This window comes from Punica granatum, chromosome 7 (genome assembly GCF_007655135.1).
Source record: "Punica granatum isolate Tunisia-2019 chromosome 7, ASM765513v2, whole genome shotgun sequence".
Lineage (NCBI taxonomy): Eukaryota > Viridiplantae > Streptophyta > Magnoliopsida > Myrtales > Lythraceae > Punica > Punica granatum.
The window spans coordinates 3,550,833-3,572,607 of NC_045133.1; the positions used below are offsets into that span (position 1 = coordinate 3,550,833).

Genomic DNA, 21,775 nt, shown 5'->3' on the forward strand with positions numbered 1-21,775 from the left:
ATCCCATTTTTCGATGCACTAAAGCATATTATGATATATTATTTTATAACTCGGGTTATTCGGATTTCTCTTGACTAATTATCGCAACTCACAATAAAATCCCTGTAAACCCATGGGATAAGTCATCCAGCCACACATGCCAATCCTTGGGTTCATATTGTAGAATCATTGACTCTCTATGCATATGATATCACATATAATCATGTGGCTAAATTACATATAGGTAGATAATATTTAGTCATTTTTTCATTTTGTTGTATGATTACGTCTATTTGATAAATATATGATTTTTAAGAAATAATTTCTTTATGTATATATTTATCCATTTATACATCATATATGTCAATTATTTAATTTTTGTCATATAAAAATTTACAGAGCAACGCGTAGATGCCGACTAGTTTTTATTCAATTTGTGTATCTCCATCAACTTTACGACCACCAAACCCGACTTGAGGCAATTGAACATTTATGGGCAAAAACAAAAAGAAAAAAAGTTGCACCTTGGGGACGCATATGGGCCATCTAGTGGATGGGGTTGGGAGGTGTCGGCTGGGGTGGGGGGTGTACGTGTTAGGTGGGAGGCGGCGAAGCGGGCGGGCGGGCGGGCGGGCTGGGGCTGTAAATGGACATTGGGCCTGAAGAGGATGTCGGCCCACTTTCTGATGGGGAAACAAAGATCCGGGTCATATCGGGTGCAGTCTTGCACTCCGTTGCACGTGATAACTGTTCGGATCTCCGGGGTTCAGACACTCTGAGTTTGAGCAATGAGTTTCAAAATCTCATGCTATATGGTCATGTTACGATGGTTTCCATCGTCGGCCTAGTTACGAGATAAACAGTGAATGCCTAACTTGCATGAATCACGATTTACTCTCAGTGTCATGGCTAATCGATGTATAATTGTATATAACTCGACTCAGTATAACTGTGTAAACATGAACTGGGGATAACTTTTTGAACTTTCAGCAGAGTATCCGTTTCTACAAGCAAAGTAGACTCGAAATGGTAGACAGAGGGAAAAGATGACACCTGACAAGCTATAGCATACCCAATACAATATACACAATACAGTAAAGTTTTGTGTTCTGTTCATTTCCCTTTTGCCTACCCGATCTGAACGGGAGAATTACGCATTCAGTTCGACAGAATGTGTCCTAAAACCCGATCTCAACTAGATTGCTTTCAAGTTGGCCAATAACTAATTGATTTTGACCGAAGAGTCCTCGAAACCTCATTTTCTGCACTAGCCTGCTGCTCGTTGGAGCTCCGCCATCAGTAGATGCGCCACAGATTTGTAGCCCATTTCCCGTGCTTCATTATCGAAATCCATCCAACAAAAAGCAAGGATAAAGTACCATAAGTTAAACGACATCCAGCTGAGAAGCAATAATCCGATAATGATGAGGAATGGAGAAATTTTAATCAATACCTCGACAGATTGCACGTCCTGTTGGCATTTTGTTGCGCTTCCTCAGGCACATCGAACTTCAGAAAAACAAAAGGGAACACCAACTTCTAGTTTCATCAGGCATATAATTAAATTGCTTTCACATAACGGGTCGACTTTGTAAGCTAAGAATACCTATTACATATCCAAAAGGGATTTAATCCTTTGGCCTCTACACAATGAGGGCACATCCATTCCTTGTTCTCTCTCACTTCCTCCATTTCTGCTAACAAATACCACCAGAAGAAAGTGAATCCTTTTCGAGAATTTGTCTCATATTATCGAAAACCGGAGTATACCAATCTGCTTCAAGCAATTACAGATCTTATTATCTTACCTTCTCCATATCTAACCTTGAGACAGCCTCGGCACAGAACGCCGTACCCTGAATGACAAACTGAACAATCTGTCTTTCCTGTGGTATGTAAACATGTTTGTTCATGAAAATGGTAGGAGCAGGTTCCATTTGGAAATACCAAAGGGGTCCAAGTGAAATACTAACCTATGCACGGCTCATTCACATTGAGATTACCGCATCGCTTGCAATCTTCTTCGCTGCACAATGTCTTCTGCCTGCAACATGAGTTTGCACGTAAAGCTTTCCATCACCAGGGATGCCAGCAACTCAGAAATTATTTGGGAAAGGAATGTAAACCTAAAATGTTAATGAACCTGCAGAAATGGCAACAGATTCCAAAAATAGGATCATAGACGCTGCCACGGCCTTTACTGTTGCATCTCCTAGCTGAGGCCTCGGGTGAGAGTTGATAGTCCGTATCCCCGAGATTCAGCAAAGGTTTATTTGCAGGAGTATGCTTGTTTACTACTTCAGCGCTTCCCCCTAATATTATTTTGCAGATTCAAATATTAGCTTCATTATGCATCATCCATCAGCCACAGACATCCCTCTCTCAACACCTAACTTGTCTTAGTTCGATGGAACGGTTTAAAATATCCAAAACCTTGATTCAAAACAGTGAGCTAGTGAGTTATTTAATTCATGCAACCTTTGCAAAATCCTGAAAATCCTTCTTTACCTTTGGAAAAGGGTCCAATACCACATAGGATAGCTTGGCAACATGATTTAAGAATAAAAATGGTGCCAAAAATGAACTTGTGCTCTTCTAATCAGCTATCTTTAAAATTAATGGTGCAGATCGACGATCAGGTTCAGGATGTAAAGTTAAGAAATGAAACTTTAGGGTGCAAAATATAATTTTTGCTGTTCTCTTCCATGCTTTTGTTAGTTATTCTTCTCAGAGCAGTAAGTGGAAAAAGAAAGGAAAGAGGACATGCACCGGTGCGAGGGACGGATTTGCTGAATTATCGTTCATGCATTTGAGTTGGTTGGAATGACACAGAGAGTTCTTTGTATCTGTTATGTTCCAAAACTACGGCAAACAAGGGCCCATTCACATCCTGAGTTTCAAGGTCGGTCAGTCTTGCTCGGATCGAACAGTTATCGCTATCCAAAGTCTTGATCAAGAACAGGTAGCTAGCAACTTATTTGACTAGTACAGAGGTCACAATATTGATCCTCTAAAATCATACCTGTACCCTTTAAAATCAAATTGGCTCCAAATTTATGTGCGAAAGGGTTCGGCAATATTACAGTTTAATAACAAAAACACAGTGCAAAAATCTGAACTTTGCACACTGCAGACCGCTGAGGTTTATAGATTTCGTGGTGCAATATGGTCCCAAACTTGAAACTTTAGGATGCAAAATATAATTTTCCCAGTTCTCTTTTCATGCTTTAACCTTCAAGCAGGTCTTTAAAGCGCAGCAAGTAAAAAGTAAGGGAAAGACAGAGATTGATTCTTTGACCTGCCGATACTGGGAATGGATTTGCCAAATGATTCTTCACGCGTTTGAGTCGGGCGGAACGACGAAGAGAGTTGCTTGCATCACCTGTGTTACCTGATAAACGGAAGCAAGTAAACTTCATAAAAACCTATAAGAATGTCCCGAAAACAACTGCAAATCAGGAAATGAGGTTTCTGAATCGAAGCCATGGGAGCTCAGAATCGATCAAAGGCGCAACCTTGGGCAGGTAACCTCTTCAATCGGTCAGAGCGACGCAGCGATGCAAGAGAATACACCTCTTTGGTGTGCTTCCGTACACTGGTCGCAGCTGATTTTGCAGGAGAAGCTATGGCGCGAAGGTCGGAAATGGTCTGTTGCAGCCCTAGCGAGGCCAATCGAGCCTGCACCCGCAAAACTACCTATTATCAGACCGAAATTGAACACACTGTCGGGCAAGTGAAATAGCCGGCGTAAGATGACCTTGTTCTCGAGGATCCGAGCTCGTCTGAGGTCCTCGTAGTTGATCGTCGTGTTGAGCCTCCCAATGGCCATGGTAGCATCATCTGCGTTCCATGATAAACAGAAGGAAGTAAACTACATCAAAACCTAAGCGCCCCGAAAACAACTGCAAATCAGGAAATGGGGTTTCTGAATCGATGCCATGAGAGCTCGGAACCGATCAAAGGCTCGACCTTGGGCGTGTATCCCCTTCAATCGGTTGGAGCGGCGCAGCGATGTGAGGGTGTACTCCTTCTTGGGCCATTTCCGGATATTGGTCACAGCTGATTTTGTAGGAGAAGTTATGGCGCGAAGGTCGAAGATGGTCTTTTGCAGCCCCAGCGAAGCCAATCGAGCCTGCAACCGCAAAACTACCGATTATCAGACGAAAATCTGGACTTAACCGAGGTCGAAAACACAGTCGGGCAAGTGAAATAGCCGGCGTAAGATGACCTTGTTCTCGAGGATCCGAGCTTGCCTGAGCTCCTCGTAGTCGATACTCGAGCTGAGCCTCCCAATGGCCATGGTTGAGCTTCTCGGCTAAAACCGAGAACGAAGAAGAAAGAACAGCGGTCAATGTTTTGCTGTACGACAGCAGTCCCGGGTCCGTCCGTAGAAAGTACCTTATGGGTCCAACGGCTACATTTTCTTGAGGGGAGGGAATATGTCAGAACTTCGGAGGAGAAGCGCATTGGACTTTTAAAAAATTTTCTTGTTAGCCATTCACCAAAGAAAAAAAAAAAAGTCATAATACAGCGGCACGCGTCTTTATAAATTTATAACAAGTCTCCATACTAATTACAAATAGATAGATACGAGGAGTCTCACTGACTGAGAATTGAAAAAAGGACCTTTTGACTGTACATGGACGATTTAATCGAATTACACCTCCTTTCTCGTCATCATTATTTCTTTCTATAAGGTATGAGAAGGGCTCAAGGTTCGAAGGAAGATAAATATAGTATCACAAGAGTAGGGTGTTGTTTGTTCACATCAAAAACGTCCAACACCCAATTGGAAACACGTAGGGAAATTCAGGCGTGCTAAAAAGCGGTTCCAAAAAATTGACGTGTCATTAGCCGATCCTACCGAAACAAAGTGTGTACCACGACCTCAAAAGTCCGCAGATTAAACGGCGGCTAGGTTTTAAATTTTCGAATTAAAGTGAGCCTCGGACGATTCACGATTCAAGAGCACAAATTCGAATCCGAAAATAAATAAGTGGCCCATGAGCGTACTTATTACTCTCAGTCAAATACAACTCAAAGGCTGAGTGGCAATAGGAGAAGATTCACTTGAATAAGTGTACCCACAAATCCTTGAGCGTCTTTGGCCACCGCTGTCAAAGGTAGATAAATCTTCGCCTTGATCGCTCGGAAGCTCCAAGAACAGAAGTGGTTTCAATCCATAGGGAATTGGTTGAAGAAAAGATAGAACGGGAATTGAAAGTGCAATAAATGAAAGTGCTTGGAAGGTAAAAATGCAAGAAAGATAAAGGATAGGAAAACAAAGTGCGAGAAAGAAAAAAATAAGTAAATGGTACGATTGAAGTGTTGGTCGGAGACCCTTATAACGAACTTCGATTCACGCATTTATAAGCGTTTATAATGAAACCCTAGAAAATCTCTCTAAATGAATACGTATATAATTACAATATCGCGATAATATCAGAATAAGAAATTGACTCATAACCTATCTACAAATAAAATAACAAAACATATCGGAGAGATATCCGACTTAATCGACTAAAGATATCGCGAGATGACACGAAATATTACTTCCTTGATCTCCAACAATAATCGGCTACCAAAAATCTTCTACAGCCTCTTGCAAAGCACGCATCCATGCACATGTATATATTACAACCAAATCAATTTCTTCCATGATAGGCTGCCAGACTAGGCTTCCTTCAATTGGGCCAAATTCTAATATCATGGGCCTATCTTCAATTACATGAACCTCAATCCGAACAGGCTTGATCACGGCATGCCCTCTTTAACTTGGACCAATATGCTGCTCTCCAAACTCAAGAAAATCATTGAAATTAACGATTACACATATAGACTCGGCATACTTCACATATTATGAAAAATGAGTGTAAACAGGTGTAGGGGTATAAATGAGTCGAGCCAAGCTTGAATATACAATGCTTAAGTTTGAGCTCGTCAAACATTTCCTAAGCTCAAGTTTAGGCTTGAGTTTGATTGAGCTTGAAAGCATGAGCTTGAGCTCGACTTGTCAAACAAATCAAAGGCTCGGGCTGGGCTTGTGTGAGGCTCGTCCAATGGGCCAAGTTCAATAGAAAAGTCGGGCTCAAGTTCAGGCTCGGGCTCGGGCTTAGGCTTGAGTTCGGGCTCGTTTAGGCTCAAAAAAATGCTATAAACTAAATTATAAAATAATAATGTCATGCAAAATATAATTCAAAAATACAAATTACAACTTGATATTACTCAAATTCAAATCACATGGAGTTCAATTGATAATGATGATGAAAGCTCGTTCAAGCTCGGCTCGGCTTGTTTCACTAGCAAGATCAAGCTCAAACCAAATTGATAATGATGATGAAAGCCAAATATTATCAAGCTCGGCTCGGCTTGTTTCACTGGCGAGCTCGAGCTTAATAAGAGCAAACCGAGCTCAAGCTTTTGTCCAGCCAAGCCCGAACCATTCATGAATAGTCTGGTCTCATTTACGTCCCTAGTCAGGTGCATTGCAAACCCATATGGATGCAAAATCAAACCGCATAAATGAGGAATCGAACTCAAGAACCCATGTTGTTGCTGACATGCATATGAAGATATCGCTGCACTAGTACCCATTTGATCAGATATTGTATTTCATTCTCAAGTTATCTTGTATGCTCGTGTCTTATTTAATGAATGAATAAATAAAACTTGTCATTTTTAGGTGTCCGCCATTTTGTATTCAGAAGTCGAATGAGCTCTGACTAATTCAGTTGGATCGGTTCATTAATAGATAAAATTTTCTCAATTTTGGAATTTCTTCATTTATAAGAGTTGACTTCCGAACGTTGCTTAAGAGGTACTAGCACTGAACTATCTAAACCAACCTCTAAATAAATGTTACCTTTCAATATAGGACAAATACACAAGAAATGATTGATATGTATACACGTGATTCACGCCGTGCAAATTATAATATATGTGGAGAACGAGAATGTGGCATTGTGGAGCTCGATCTCATCTATCAACTAAAATGTTACATGTTTGTTTCTCGTTGTAAAATTACAGCATATTCCTTTATTAGTTGTTAGAATTTCTATTTCATCGTATTAAATCTGTCGAATTTTCCTACGAAAAGAAAAATTACAACATATATTTACATATACACACACATACTGAGATGTTGTACGTCGAGCAATAGCAATATTTGGCCATGATTTGCACCTACCAAGATGTTGTTACCCCTCCTGAAGGGATCCTTGAAGACTGCCTGGGTCGTTAGCAAAGAACACCAAACAAACACGTCACGATCCCGTTTCCGAGATTTTTATAACGGTCCGAATAATTGTTTGGAGCAGCTCGGACTTGACAGTGGAATCAAGATGGAAACTTACTATAAGATCACTTCACTGTCCTCGCCGGGGGCCTGGCCCGTGCTGGATCCATCGAAGTTCCACTTTGGCAGCTTGTTCGGGTCGGTGACCGGCCCAGCAAGCGTCTGTTACGACATCCATTACCCGGTTAGGTTAGGTGAACGTAAAAAGGTATCCTAACCGACGATTCAGCACAGTCCGGAATCATAACAGAATAGATAATAGGTATATTCTTATGGCCGCGATTTCATTCGGTCACAAGCTCAAAGCCTCAAAAGATGGAGGCTTTTCGTATTATGGCTAGTCGGGCAATACTTCATGCATCGAAATGGAATCGGAGAAGTAGGAAAATAATTACTCTGGCTTTGCTCCGGAGGTCCATGCCCGATCCGCCGATCCTGCCATTGATACGCCGATCAAATGCATCAAAAATCCAATATTTCTTCGATCGGTGACGCTTAAATCAATTTCAACACATGAAACAAGCAACCCCAACAAGGGAGGAGACCAAAACCCGACACTCTATGACAAAAAGTCATAAACCAATCCGTAAATAAATGTTACCTTTTAATTTAGGACAAATACACAAGAAATTATTGATATGTATACACGTGATTCATGCCGTGCAAATTACATCATATGTGGAGAACGAGAGTGTGGCATTGTGGAGCTCGCTCTCCCCTGTCAACTAAGAGATTACATGTTTGATTCTCACTGTAAAACTACCACATGTTCCTTTATTAGTTGTTAAAATTTTTATTTCATTGTATTAAATCCGTTGAATTTTCCTACTAATGGAAAAGAAAAATTACAACATATATATACATATACACACACATACTGCGCCCTCCTCTGTGTCTCAAAACTACTGCACTTCCATGGAGATGTCTTCGTCCCTCCTCTCAACACCAACAATTGTTATCACCACGATCATTGCATTAGCAGTCTCTCTTTACTATATTTCTGGCCTTCGCAATATTAGAAGTGGCCAGACGGGTCGTGGAAAGAAAATGGTGCCTTCTGCAGGCGGTTCGTGGCCCTTGATCGGCCACCTCCACCTCTTAGGCGGATCGATCCCGCCCCACATAGTCCTTGCTGAGATGGCAGACAATTACGGTGCGATGTTTGCGGTCAAGCTAGGGATCCGTCAAACTGTGGTTGTGAGCACTTGGGAGATGGCCAAGGAATGCCTCACTACCAATGACCGGGCTTTAGCCACCCGGCCGAGGTCTCTGAGCTCCGAGGTGATGGGCTACAACGGCGCCTTCGTGGGCTTGAGTCCGTACGGTCCTTACTGGAGCCAAATCCGCAAGATCATCACCCGCGAGCTGCTCTCCAGCCATCAGCTTGAGCTACTCAGGCAAGTCTGTGAGTCCGAGGTCCTTGGCTGGATGAAGGACATGTACAAGGAATGCACGAGCACAGAGAGAGATATTATCGGTTTGACGAGGACAACAGTGAGAACAACAAAGGTGGACATGAAGAGGCGATTCGGGGACTTGGCCCTGAACATGATGCTCAGGATAATTGTAGGGACGGAGTACACTAAAGCTGACGGAGGAGTGAATGACGGAATGAAGTTTCTCATCAGGGATTTCATTGAGCTGGCCGGGAGGTTCGTGGCATCAGATGCGCTACCCTTCCTAAGTTGGCTAGACTTGGGCGGGTATCAAGCGGCAATGAAGAGGACCTCCCGGGGGATAGATCGGTTGCTGCAAGAATGGTTAGACGAGCACAAATCTAGGAGGAAACCAAAAGGAGAGGATGGGGCAATGAATCCAATAATAATCAACCGAGGGCAAGACTTCATGGATGTCATGCTCCCTATCCTCGAAGACGATCAAGATATTCAGAGTTATTATGATGCTGATACTATCAACAAAGCTACGTGTTTGGTATGTATATCGTTAGTCAATAGACCCAGCATATCTCATCTTCTCATTAAAATAAATAAATTAATTTTGATCACCGGGGAAAAAAAAATGGCACTATCATACCCAATTATTTGACCTATAATAACATAACGCTATATATTCACTTTTTTCATGGGTTTTAACTATATATGCTCTTGCCCACATGCCAAAAAGCACAAATCACTTGAGATTTACCTCAACCAAACTAGATTTAATAGTGCAGTCGTGCACATTTTCGTCTGATAATTAAGAAATTTTAATTTCGATATTCATTATGAAATTACTCGTATTTTTTTATTAGTTATTAGAATTTCAATTTTATTATATTAAATTTATAATCCTCCATTGTAACCGAAAAAATTAGATGAACATCCACTCCGAAGCAATACACATATATCTATATATATTATTTTAGACCTTTTCAAAGCGAAACCTGAAAAAATTATGATACATATGCCTTAAATGCATGTATAGTACATACAATTACTTACTTGAAAAGGCTTAAGTAAATTACTTTTAACTCAAGTAAATTATGTAAAACCTTAATACATGTAATTTACTTGCATGTAAAACCTTATTTGATGTACTGGTCCATTTATACGTGGGTAATTAAAGGCTCATTTGGTTTGCAAGTGTAATTTTAAAATTATAATTTAACTTAATTTTACCAACAACTAAACAAAATAACTTATTAAAAGTCAAACAGGTGGGCCCCATATATAAACATTTATACTACTCCATTATAATACAACTCCATTATAATAAATTCACAACACTATCACTCCATTTTGTCATTTTCAAAATCAAAATCTCATTTTAAAATGCTACTGTCAAACCAAACGCATTGTAAGAAAGCCTCCTGCAACGAGATGTGACGAGGGGCTTCCACTGGTGCAAGGAGGATCTCCATCAGTAATCTGCATCAATTTTTATTTTTTATAAAAAAAAATAAGCACGTAACTTTCACATTTATTTAATAATGAAATGAAACCAGGAGTTGCGATGCATGTTTGCAAACTATGTCGTCAGTGAGCGAACTCTATTAAAAGCAAGCATTTGAAATCTACTAAAATACTTCGTGATTGGGATAAGTTGATAATCGAGCGGGTATTTTTGACTGATAGCCTAGAAACATGTCAAATTAATTTATCTACCAATGTTTGCAGGCTCTGATTTTAGCTGCATCAGACACCACATCAGTATCCTTGATATGGGCCCTTTCTTTGTTACTGAACAACAAAAAAGCCCTGGAGAAGGTCCAGCAGGAACTGGACAACACCATTGGGAGGGCCAGGCAAGTCCAGGAATCAGACCTCAAGAACCTCCCTTTCCTCCAAGCAACCATCAAGGAAACCTTGAGGCTGTACCCGCCCGGCCCGCTCGCGGTCCCGCACCAGGCCTTCGAGGACTGTTGCGTTGCTGGCTACTTCGTTCCGAAGGGCACCCAAGTCCTATTTAACCTCTACAAGATCCACAGAGACCCGCGAGCCTGGCCTGAGCCCACCGAGTTCCGGCCCGAGAGGTTCCTGACCGTCCACAGGGACTTGGATGTAAGGGGACAGCATTTTGAGCTCATACCTTTTGGCAGCGGTCGTCGGATGTGCCCCGGAGTCTCGGTGGCCCTCCAAGTCCTAGGCCTCACGCTGGCTTCTTTCCTTCACACCTTCGAGGTCTGCTCTCCCGGCGAAGAGGCAGTCGACATGCAGGAAGCTAGCGGATTAACTAATCTTAAAGCCAACCCGCTGGAAGTGCTCATCACTCCTCGTGTTCCCGAAAACCTGTTTCAGTAGATGATTATCTCTTTCTATATCGAATTAATCACAGCCATCGGCAGTTGTTGGATAATTTACATAAAAAATCTCCATTACTAATCCTTTTTAAGTATTTTGGTGTTTCTAACCATCCACTTATTTTTTTTTCTCAATCATCCATTATAGTGCTATAATGAAAGGATAATAAAAACTATATATGATCGATCTTTTGAGCCCGCTTTAGGATTTTGGTCGAAGGGCGAGTCTTTATGGGATACCTAGCCAAGGTGGACGGTTATATAGTTGGACCAATCGTTATAATCAGGGGCGAATCCAAGATTTTTGTTCAGGGGGGCAAAAATATTGCTTGATGTAAATAGTACATAAATTTTTTTTTCGGGGGGGGGGGGGGGAAAGTGCAAATTTTACATAGAAAAATTCATAAATTAACATAATTTTGGGGCAAAATTATAAAAAAGTCAAAGTTCAGGGGGCAATTGCCCCCCTGGTATTACATTGGCTCCGCCTGCTTATAATTATGATATGCGGTATCCACATCATTAGTCTAATAAATGAAAAAAAATAAAAATGAACCCCTACTACCAAACACACTTCTGGTATATAGGGAAATTTTCTTACAACTTACTCCAATATAGAAGGACTATCTCTAGCTTCTTTTTATTTTTTTTTAAATTTTCCTGTTATCTGGTTCTAGCCGAATTGGAATAAGTTGGTAAATATAACTTCTATAAATTTGTGTGGTAATTTATTGACTTAATACCTTTTTAGGTTAGGGCTATTTCCATCCCTTTTTGGCTAATCCGCCCCATTTATTGTCCATCTTACCAAAATGCCCCAAGAATATATAAATTCTAATTCATATGGATAAAACTCTTAAATTACTCTCTCATTCTCACCTCTTCCTTTCTTAATCACCACACAATTTATTTCCATTTATACATTTTATTTCTCTATTTAAATATCTAGTTACAAAAATTATCGTAAAAGATTTTTTTTAACTACGTGCAAAAAATGAGAAAAAGTATAATCTTAGTTTAGAAACCAAAATCCTATTTGTTTAGTGTTTCATTATTTAATTAAAGATCTCGATGCCAAAATAATACAAATCTTTATATTCAAGCAAAATGATTTTCAAGAGAAAACAAAAACAAGATCATTTGTTTATTTGTTGATAATTTGTTAATTGTGGCGTTTTTTTATTTACTTGTTGATTATTTGTTTTTACAAAATGTACATACAAGTGATGAATTTGTGTTTTTTTTGAAAAATATATTTACACGGTTGTGCTCATATATAATTATACTTTTTAGTTTACATAAAATTTAGTTAGATAACTTTTTATACATTGTGAAAATATCAATTATACAATATTCATGAATTTTAAATTCTAATTATATGTTGGCATTATTTTAATTATTTACATGAAAAATTAATATTATCATGCTGATAAAGAAGCAATCAATGTAAATGACAAAAAAAAGCATCTAGTATATTGTATTCTCGTAATAATTCATTTGCAAATCAATTTACCTTGCATATTTGGCCAAGGAGCGAGAACACTATTTTGAAAGAAGTACACATATTCTTAAATATTTATTTCTTGGTATTTTTCGAGCAAAGAAATTACTTTTGTAAATGTATATGTGTGTGTATATATATTTGGTTATTTTTTAAAATTTTTGTGCATCAAGATTTTCAATTGATCAATCCTATGTTGTAGAAAATATTTAGGACTTACGGGAATAAAATTGTTTACTTATTCATTAGTTTATAGGAAATATGAAATTTTATTTAAATAATATTTTAGGTAAGTGCATACTTTAAATAATCTAGAAAGAAAGAGATGAGAAATCGAAGAGTGATTTAAGGCGTTTATCCATATCTAATTAGAGTTATTAATTTGCTGTTGGGAGCCGGCATTTTGGTATTATGGTCAATAAAGGGAGTGGATTAGCCAAAATGAGGGTGGAAATAACCCCATAACATCACTCAACCCAAGTTAAGTAACGCAAATTTTAAAAAAATTATGATAATATACTAGTTTAATAAAACTTTGGCATTTTCAATAGCTGGTAATATTTTGAATATTTAATTACCTTTTTATAAGGACATAATAACAATATGCCCCGTGTGAATCTCGAGAGCGAACATTGCGTTTTCCTCATACTGGCATACTTACCTGATCTATTAATAGAACTAAGTAATCGAGCAAATTAAGGTGCAAGATGAGGCAGTTTCCTCATTTATTTATTTATTTATTTATTTTTATTTTATTTTGAATTTGTAGAGACGACATAAAAATGCCATGGTATGATTTAGAATCTCTTCAATTTGTCCATTTGAAAAAAATACATGAGAAACTTATACTCGAGGACTTGAATTGTAGTTCACCATCTATATGTAATCTACTGATTTTTTTTAATAAGTTTATATGTAGTCTCATGGAGGATGAGAAAATTAGTTGTATAGTCCCTCTAGTCTACCTTTTTTATTTTTATTTTTTTGCCATAAGTAGCTTTCAATTCGTTCTGACTCCTACCCCCAGGTCCAGTCTCTATACATCGAACACTCTAGACACGGATCGTTTCATATGAATATCGATCGGAATATGTAAAATGAGCACAGCCCTACGTACGCATCAGAAAGTAGTGAGGGGATTTTGATTGATGGAGATCGGACGACGCACAGATAGGGACCACAGTAACTCCTGATGCGACCGCGTCCACAACAAGCAAAATGCCCGTCGTCTTCCTCATTTTCAACGTGGTCCAAAAGGACCGATCTTCCTCACCAAACACCTCTCTGTATATAAACAGATTCATTCAAGAACAGAGAGATTGAAGAATTATAGAGAGAGAGAGAGAGAGAGAGAGAGAGAGAGAGAGAGGAGGTGGGGATGGAGCAGAGGAGTGTTAGTGAAGTGGGGCTCGCCATTGCCGTCCACAGGCAAGTGAAGAGGATCAAGATGGAGTCGGAGAAAGCATGCGATTGGTGGCCCAAAACATCGAGGGAGAAGAGGAGGGACCCCCACCGCCAGAAGATCTCCCCGTCGCCGCTGGGGTCCGCCGGCCAGAACTTGTGAGGAAAGAGCATTGCTGTTTCAGATAGGCGTCCACTGTTCTGCTCATGTTCAATAATTTTTGGGATTTTCAGTTATTCTAATAAATATTTTGCCAAAAGTAATGTACATACATAATTTTTGACGTCCGTAATGCAAAGTCCGACTACGAAGTCTCGATGACACGTCAAAGTCGACGAATGAAGTTAAGGAACTAGAGATATATCTGTGCGACGCACGTCTTTAAAAGATTTCATAGCAATCGCGGAAAAAAATAAAAAAAGATTTCGTGACAAGAATGGATAAATTATACTACTACAAACTTTATTACAAATGTAATACTTTGATATAAAATTAACAAAATTGTAACAATCAATTACAAATCTTCTTCATTTCGTAACAATATTGTGCATTCCATCAACTTGAGACTAACGGCGTCGATGGTTGCTGATGTGACTTCCTGCGTGGATTGTTTATGTAGTGCTCGCGTGGCGTTGACATGTCATTTAAAATTAAAAATAAAGTAAAAAATGAAACCAAAATAATAAATATGAAAAACTAAAAATGTATTAAAGTTTTTTAAAAATAAATAAAAATAAAAGCAAGACAATTCTTAAAATTTAAAGTAAATAAAAATAGAATAATTAAAACTAAAACTAAGAAATTAAAAAAATTAATATTAAAATTTTAAAAAAATCTGAAATAAAAAGAGAGAGAGAGAGTGAACAATAATCGGGGATGGAGGTGGGGCGCCGCCGCCGCCCACTACTCCAACTGAAGTCGCCGGTAGGCTCACACTTTATTTTCCTTTTTGTTTTTTTTTTTTTTTGGATAGGTACACCTTATTTTCCTATGTAATTAAGGAGTTGAATGAATATATATATGGATGGAAGGCGAGTCTACTGTCTCTTGAGGGGGGTCGTGTTTTTATGGTTGATTCTATCCTTCCCTCCATACCTTCCCACATAATGCAATGCACCCTCTTGCCCCATGATGCCTCTGAGACTCGCTCTCTGAATTATCCTCCTTTGGAACCACATATTTCCATAAGCTCTCTGGTTACTATGGAAACAAAGAAACAAGAGAATCTTGGAGAGTGTCCCTCCCCAACCTCAACTGTTGCATCGCAAGTGCATAGAGCAAGCAGCTGAGTTTTTTGCCTTGCAAAAACATTCCATCACTTCCCACAAGACAACCATCTTTCGGTGGCTTCCCCCATGATAATTGGTTGAAACTCAACACTGATGGCTCCGCTAGAGGCTGCCCGGGATGTGAAGGAGCGGGAGGCCTTTTCAGAAACCATGCAGATGGCTGAATCGAGGGTTTTAGTCAATTCCTCTGGGAACTGGGAGCAACATCACAGCTGAGGCTTGGGCTCTTTGGGATGGACTTCCGATGGCACTCGACATGGGCATCCAATTCCTTATAGCGGAGTTTGATGCCAAGGTAATTTGTGATCTAATTTCTGGAAATTATCGTGATAACCTACCACTAATGCCAATCATTTTGGATTGCAAGAATCTCATACGGCGCTTCGTCGGCTTTAGGATGCAGCATACTTATCGGGAAGCCAACTCCATAGCTGACTACCTTGCAAGGCTAGCTTCTAATTAACTCTATTGATAGCCCCTACCATGACTCACGATATTATGTACTTTAATTCACCTCCCGCTGAGGTGGCTAATCTCCTTTTGGCTGATACTTTGGGCTTGTCTTGCCCTTGTTCTGTTTATATTGACGCCACTTATGTTGCGCCGGATTAGTCATTAATATATTATTCATTTCTACGGAAAAAAAAGGAATATATGGATGGATCTATTAGAAAATATCACGGGATTCTAGGCTTTTAGCAGTGACAACTACCGTATTTATTGTTTTTTTTAAGAGGAAAAGAATATTTTCGGTCCTTAACTTTTCATAGTTTGTTATTTTGAACCTAAATCTTATTTTTATTGTTACTATTGTTCTCAACCTTTCGCATTTTTGCAACCTTGGCCTGACTGTCAGCTTTTCCATGGACAAAGGCTGATGTGGATTTTTGAAGCCACTAAAAGGACGGCACGTCATACTTTTTTCTAAAAACAAATTTGGCTTTTAAAAATAAAATTAAATTCTTAAAATAATAATAATAACAATAATAACAACAACAACAACAACAACAATGAGTTGAACATAAAAGTAAGGGCCGAAAAGGGAGGAATAGCTTGTTGCTCTCACTCCACCACTGAGGTCGCTCGCATCCTCTGATGACATCGGTAACCTCGGTTGGGTGGGGTGGGGGCGGTTAGCGCTGCTGGCCTATGCCCCTACTCCTACCCTTAGAAATTAAAATGCACGTCAGTTAACATTAACGAAAAAGTTTGCATCATGAATAAAGTGGCAAAGATGCAAAAAGGTTAAGGATGAGAGTGATAAAAAAAGAATTTAGGAATAAAATGGTAAAAGCGCGAAATGTTGAAGAGTAAAAGTATCTTTTATTTTCAAAATTTGCTTTCAAAAATGTGATTTTTTAAAAGAAAACTACTAATTTTTTAAAAGATTAATTATTTTCATAATGTTCATAATCAAATAAAATATTACAATATTATTAAAATTATAACTCATGATGCTGTGAGTAATGAGGACAATAATCATGCATTTTTTTTTGGGGGGAGATAAGCAAAACTCTAGTGGTATCTTCAAGCAATTTTGTATAAGGTGCCATACGTATTTGTATCGCATGCAGTCTAATAACAACAAAGAAAGACAAAAAAAAAACTTTTGAAAATATGCTTGATTGGATTGGAAGAGTTTTACCCTTAATGAATTAATCGATTTAAATTAAATTTGTCAAGATTCGTTGAACTTTTAAATATTTTGTTAAAAAAAAATCTTTTGAAAATATCGACGACTTTTGGGGTTAAAATAATCAAATAAATTCTCAAGATTGAGTGGTTGGGATTGGAGAAACAATTTCTTGACTGGGCCACTCATGCCAATAATGGAGTCAGGCTCAGCCCTAACCATCCACTTTAACATACAAAGTGAGAGATATTTTTGTGCGATTCATGGTCAAAAGCGAAAAGAACGATTGGATACCGCCAAGAATATTATTGTAGAGAATCCACGTAAAAGACGCAAAATATTTCGGTTTGTTCATAACACACTAAATTCATATAATTTTATCGTTATGGTGTGTGCTCTATAACGCTCATATCGTATCCTTTCGAGTTGATATCTCACATATGAGTAGGGAAGAGGAAGAATTTTATCAAAATCTTTGAAAGACATCATTTTCAAGTTGTTGACAATTGACAAACAAGCCCAGTGGTTGCTTCGGATCCAATCAATTCGATGGCCATTGGTCCCTCTCATGGGGTTGTTGAGTATTTCTTTGTGGTCAAGATTCTCCACACCAGTCCATAACTATCAATGGCGATTAGCCTTCCCATGGGGTCACCCTTATTTTCGTGTGGACGAGACTATCCGTACAAGTCCATAAGTATCATAGATTAACTCCGAACAATCGGGACGGTTAGATATAAGTTTTCGAATCCAGTTGGTAAGTTTCTAATTCGATAACGTCTCTTGACTTCAGTCTTAAGCTTGTGGATGGTGCGCGGTCGATCCGGATTCATCCAGTGTAGACAGGAAGAGTTGATGAAAGGTTATATAGAGGATCGCATCGTAAAGACAATGGTTGCAGCTTAAGGAAAGAGTTCGGATAATTGAAAATCGAAAACATGTCCTTAAATTGTCCAGTTATTGTGAATACCATCAAACCAAAGAGACAGAGCCGTGGCTGTCTCAAACCCATAGACCACCATTGACACATAACATACCACCATTGACACATAACATTACAAATATGAGGACCAACTGAACTAAGAAATCCTAAGAAACTGAAGATGTTCTAACATTCACCAGAGAGACAATTCAAAGGACAAACTCCCCCATCAGGGCTTTGAAATCAATAATTGAGTCCTACGATTGCTTCATGGTTTCCACAGGATGGTGGTCTCGGCAATCATAGAGGTGACAACGTACGGGTCCATGTTCGAGGCAGGCCTCCTGTCCTCGAAGTAGCCCTTGCCCTCCTTCTCCGTGTCCCTCCCAACTCTGACCGATGCCCCGCGGTTCGCCACTCCCTGCTCGGTCAGACAAAGATTTAAAACATCAGAGTCAAGTTCTCGTTCTCCTTTACAAAGGTCCCTCATTTATGAGTCATTCCTAATCTACTTTCCGTTTCCGGGTTGGTTTCAGCTTCTATTCGTATCAGTAATTGCGCCTCTTAAGACAAAAGATATGGCGAGACGAGTTTTCTCTTCCTTTCTTACCCATGAGAAGGAGTTAATGTCGGCAGTCTCGTGCCTTCCAGTGAGGCGGCGCTCGTTACCCTCACCATAGGCGGAGATGTGCTCCTTGTGCCTCAGCCCAAGCTTCTCGATTGCTTTCTTGATAACATGGATCCCTCCGTCATTCCTCATGGACTTGGTGCTGCAGTAAATGCATACATACATACATTCAGCCCCCTTATTACCTAATATTTGCATAAAAATAACCTGAAAGAGGATTTTATTTTCATTTTCGACTTCCATTTCCGTTTACCTGTAGTTGCAGTGAGCTCCAGCACCATTCCAGTCGCCCTGTTCGAAAAAGTAGCCATTAGTTAACATTGGAAAAAAGGATGAAGGAATTAAATGCAAAATTAATGCAGATTTTTGCAGCTTGATCATGAACAAATATTTTACCGGAATGGGTTTAGGGTCGAAAGAGACGACAACTCCAGCAATTTCAGCAATCCTCTGCTCAAGAAGACAAAACACGTAATCAGTGACTCAAGATATTCCATAAGCATCACAATGTAGTAAAAAAAAAAAAAAACCAACTGACACAAAATCAGAAAACACATATGGATACCTCCAAGATGTAACGGGCCACCCACAACTCATCCCCAGCAGAGATGCCGACAGCAGGCCCGACTTGGAACTCCCACTGCAAGATCACACGGTAAAACAAACCCAAAGAACATTAAACAACAAGCACAGTTACCAACAGAGCAAAAACTCAGAATATACTCCGGTAAAAGCAGACGGGACTAAACATTTTACCTGCCCGGGCATGACTTCACCATTAATTCCACTGATGTTGATGCCAGCATACAGACAAGCCTTGTAGTGCGAATCGACAATGTCCCTCCCAAAGGCCTTATCAGCACCGGCACCACAGTAGTATGGTCCCTGGTTTTTTCATTGATATCCACACAAACTTATCAGTTATCACCGCATGCTTATATATGTGTGCAGATAAAGCCACAACATCAACAGCAGAAGGCTTGCATTGAAAATGAGAGAGAAATTATTATTATTATTATTATTATTTCCACCTAAATTTCTGATATTGTACTCAGCATATCCCATATCTTCCTAGTTCAAACACATGGGCAAGACTCCGCAGATATGCACTTATATTTGGTAGACGTCCTGCAGATCCTTCAGCAAATGTCTAAGCATCTACCGTCTCTGCTTTCTCGATACGTGACCACCATATTAAATACGTACCGACATTCATTATCTACTCTGTCAACATTCGGGTTTCTCGATTAACAGCAAAAGGGTTTTTTCGAAAATGAGAATCAAAGAGTTCAAAGATTCAAAAGAAAAGAAGAAAATGACGAATTTAATATACCTGTGGACCAGGGAAACCACCAACAGGCCAGCCAAGTGGCCATTTAGTATCCTTCTGCAGCAAGGTGTACTCCTGCTCGATTCCGTACCTTTGATGATGAAATTTCATCCTCTTTAATTTACTTATATATATTAACAGAAGAAATATTTGAATACACATTACCAAATAATAATTATATTAACAAAAAAAGGGAAAAAATTACCAGGGCTCTTCAGCAACAACCTCAGGGTGGCTGAAGATCTTGGCAGCATTGTGCCTCTTGTTAGTAGGGATGGGCTCCCCGGCAGGGGTATAAGCATCACACATCACCTATTAATTTGAAAAATTAAATCAATCAAATTCAAAATTTAATCCCAGGAAGATGTTATACGTCGAGCAATAGCAATATTTGGCCATGATTTGCACCTACCAAGATGTTGTTACCCCTCCTGAAGGGATCCTTGAAGATTGCCTGGGGACTGTCAGCAAAGAACACCAAACAAACACGTCACGATCCCGTTTCTGAGATTTTTATAACGGTGCGAATAATTGTTCGGAGCAGCTCGGAGTTGAAAGTGGAATAAAGATGTAAACTTACTATAAGATCACTTCACTGTCCTCGCCGGGGGCCTGGCCCGTGCTGGACCCATCATAGTTCCACTTTGGCAGCTTGCTCGGGTCGGTGACTGGCCCAGCAAGCGTCTGTTACGACATCCATTACCCGGTTAGGTTAGATGAACGTAAAAAGGTATCCCAACCGAAGATTCAGCACAGTCCGGAATCATAACAGAATAGATAATAGGTATATTCTTATGGCGGCGATTTCATTCGGTCACAAGCTCAAAGCCTCAAAAGATGGAGGTTTTTCGTATTATGGCTAGTCGGGTGATACTTCATGCATCGAAATGGAATCGGAGAAGTAGGAAAATGATTACCCTGGCTTTGCTCCGGAGGTCCATGCCCGATCCGCCGATCCTGCCATTGATACGCCGATCAAATGCATCAAAAATCCAATATTTCTTCGATCGGTGACGCTTAAATCAATTTCAACACATGAAACAAGCAACCCCAACAAGGGAGGAGACTAAAACCCGACGCTCTACGACAAAAAGTCATCACTTTCCGACCCCCAAGAAAGAGGGAGAAACAGAGACTGCAGGAAAAGGGGGAAAAAAAACAGAGAAAGGAGGAAGGATGATAAGCCGTGGCTGTGAGAGTGAAGCAGACCAACCATATGTACTCGGCAATGATCTTCTTGGTGGTCTCCGAGAGGCTGAGGTTGATGAGATCTGAAAGCTGAGACATATCTCCTCTTCTTCTTCTTCCACAGGGAAGACTGAAAGCAGAACACTTTCTTTTTTAGAGGCAACAGATCAGAGGATTTTCAGCTCTCTGTTCTCTCTCTCTCTCTCTCTCGCTCTGTTTCAGCCTCTGCTTATATAAACAGAGAGATCGCAGTGAGGAAGGAAGGAGACGGGAACATCGCCTCAGAAGTCATGAGCTGTAAATTGATTTTTAATCCCATAAATGAAATTAATTATAATTATATTAGAAAAGAAAAAAAAGAAAAAAAATTAGCCTAGTTAGAATAGAATCAATCAATTATAATTATAATATATATAAAACCAGGCCGCAGGACGTGAATGCTCTATGCTAGGCCAGTCGTAAAATCCGCAGCTTCACGTTAGTGGACTTTTCAGTTAAATGAATTATTACTATATTTTATTATATTTAATGAATTTTTTATTTATCTATATTATCTGTATGTTTTTATATATAGATTATAAGTTTTATTGAAATATCAAAAGCTTTTTTCGATAATTTAGATATACTCTTTGAGATACGAGATACCTTTTTAATTTTAATGCACTGAATGTCCTATAAATAGATGACATATTTCATTTCCATTGCATAATCTTTCTATTCGTTTTTTCCTACTGCTTCAAGTCATAAATGATTTCTTCCTATAAGTATTACAATTTGCATTTTTATAAACTATAGTAAGTATTTATTTCTTTGTTATAATTTATTTTTTTATTTCACTCAATATTTATATTGACATATCTTTTTGGAATA

General features: G+C 39.2%; 3 protein-coding genes and 1 long non-coding RNA gene across 4 annotated transcripts; 2 read left to right on the top strand and 2 right to left on the bottom strand.

The window, feature by feature from the left end:
* Window positions 1-933: 933 nt before the first annotated feature.
* On the bottom strand, window positions 934-4,450 carry LOC116212864 (cell division cycle-associated 7-like protein). Its single transcript, XM_031547585.1, has 11 exons — window positions 4,208-4,450; window positions 3,949-4,111; window positions 3,737-3,819; window positions 3,495-3,657; window positions 3,278-3,370; window positions 2,123-2,291; window positions 1,953-2,023; window positions 1,788-1,865; window positions 1,586-1,673; window positions 1,433-1,488; window positions 934-1,314 (listed from the first exon to the last, which is right to left on the bottom strand). The coding sequence occupies exons 1-11, from the start codon at window positions 4,277-4,279 to the stop codon at window positions 1,247-1,249; spliced, it is 1,104 nt and encodes a 367-aa protein (XP_031403445.1). The 5' UTR covers window positions 4,280-4,450; the 3' UTR covers window positions 934-1,246.
* A 3,693-nt stretch (window positions 4,451-8,143) lies between these two features.
* LOC116213290 (cytochrome P450 CYP82D47-like) lies at window positions 8,144-11,104 on the top strand. Its single transcript, XM_031548167.1, has 2 exons — window positions 8,144-9,205; window positions 10,390-11,104. Exons 1-2 carry the CDS (start codon window positions 8,189-8,191, stop codon window positions 11,011-11,013), a joined length of 1,641 nt encoding a protein of 546 aa, XP_031404027.1. The 5' UTR covers window positions 8,144-8,188; the 3' UTR covers window positions 11,014-11,104.
* A 3,584-nt stretch (window positions 11,105-14,688) lies between these two features.
* LOC116213181 lies at window positions 14,689-15,752 on the top strand. The gene is made up of 2 exons (XR_004158014.1): window positions 14,689-15,499; window positions 15,572-15,752. It is a non-coding gene; the product is annotated as an uncharacterized LOC116213181 (long non-coding RNA).
* Window positions 15,753-17,757: 2,005 nt separating this feature from the next.
* Window positions 17,758-21,151, bottom strand: LOC116215080 (glutamine synthetase nodule isozyme). Its single transcript, XM_031550649.1, has 12 exons — window positions 20,931-21,151; window positions 20,635-20,674; window positions 20,298-20,401; window positions 20,130-20,178; window positions 19,923-20,029; window positions 19,721-19,808; window positions 19,144-19,272; window positions 18,953-19,027; window positions 18,784-18,837; window positions 18,641-18,678; window positions 18,370-18,529; window positions 17,758-18,180 (listed from the first exon to the last, which is right to left on the bottom strand). The coding sequence occupies exons 1-12, from the start codon at window positions 21,002-21,004 to the stop codon at window positions 18,028-18,030; spliced, it is 1,071 nt and encodes a 356-aa protein (XP_031406509.1). The 5' UTR covers window positions 21,005-21,151; the 3' UTR covers window positions 17,758-18,027.
* Between the last annotated feature and the right edge of the window lie 624 nt (window positions 21,152-21,775).

Coding starts and splice junctions, on each gene's coding strand:
- LOC116212864 (XM_031547585.1), bottom strand. CDS start 4,279: ATGGCCATTGGGAGGCTCAGCTCGAGTATCGACTACGAGGAGCTCAGG. Junction 4,112..4,207: donor CTCGGATCCTCGAGAACAAG/GTCATCTTACGC, acceptor TTGCGGTTGCAG/GCTCGATTGGCTTCGCTGGG. Junction 1,866..1,952: donor TGTGAATGAGCCGTGCATAG/GTTAGTATTTCA, acceptor TACATACCACAG/GAAAGACAGATTGTTCAGTT.
- LOC116213290 (XM_031548167.1), top strand. CDS start 8,189: ATGGAGATGTCTTCGTCCCTCCTCTCAACACCAACAATTGTTATCACC. Junction 9,206..10,389: donor TCAACAAAGCTACGTGTTTG/GTATGTATATCG, acceptor CAATGTTTGCAG/GCTCTGATTTTAGCTGCATC.
- LOC116215080 (XM_031550649.1), bottom strand. CDS start 21,004: ATGTCTCAGCTTTCAGATCTCATCAACCTCAGCCTCTCGGAGACCACC. Junction 20,402..20,634: donor ACCTCCGGAGCAAAGCCAGG/GTAATCATTTTC, acceptor ATGTCGTAACAG/ACGCTTGCTGGGCCAGTCAC. Junction 18,181..18,369: donor ACATTAACTCCTTCTCATGG/GTAAGAAAGGAA, acceptor CTGACCGAGCAG/GGAGTGGCGAACCGCGGGGC.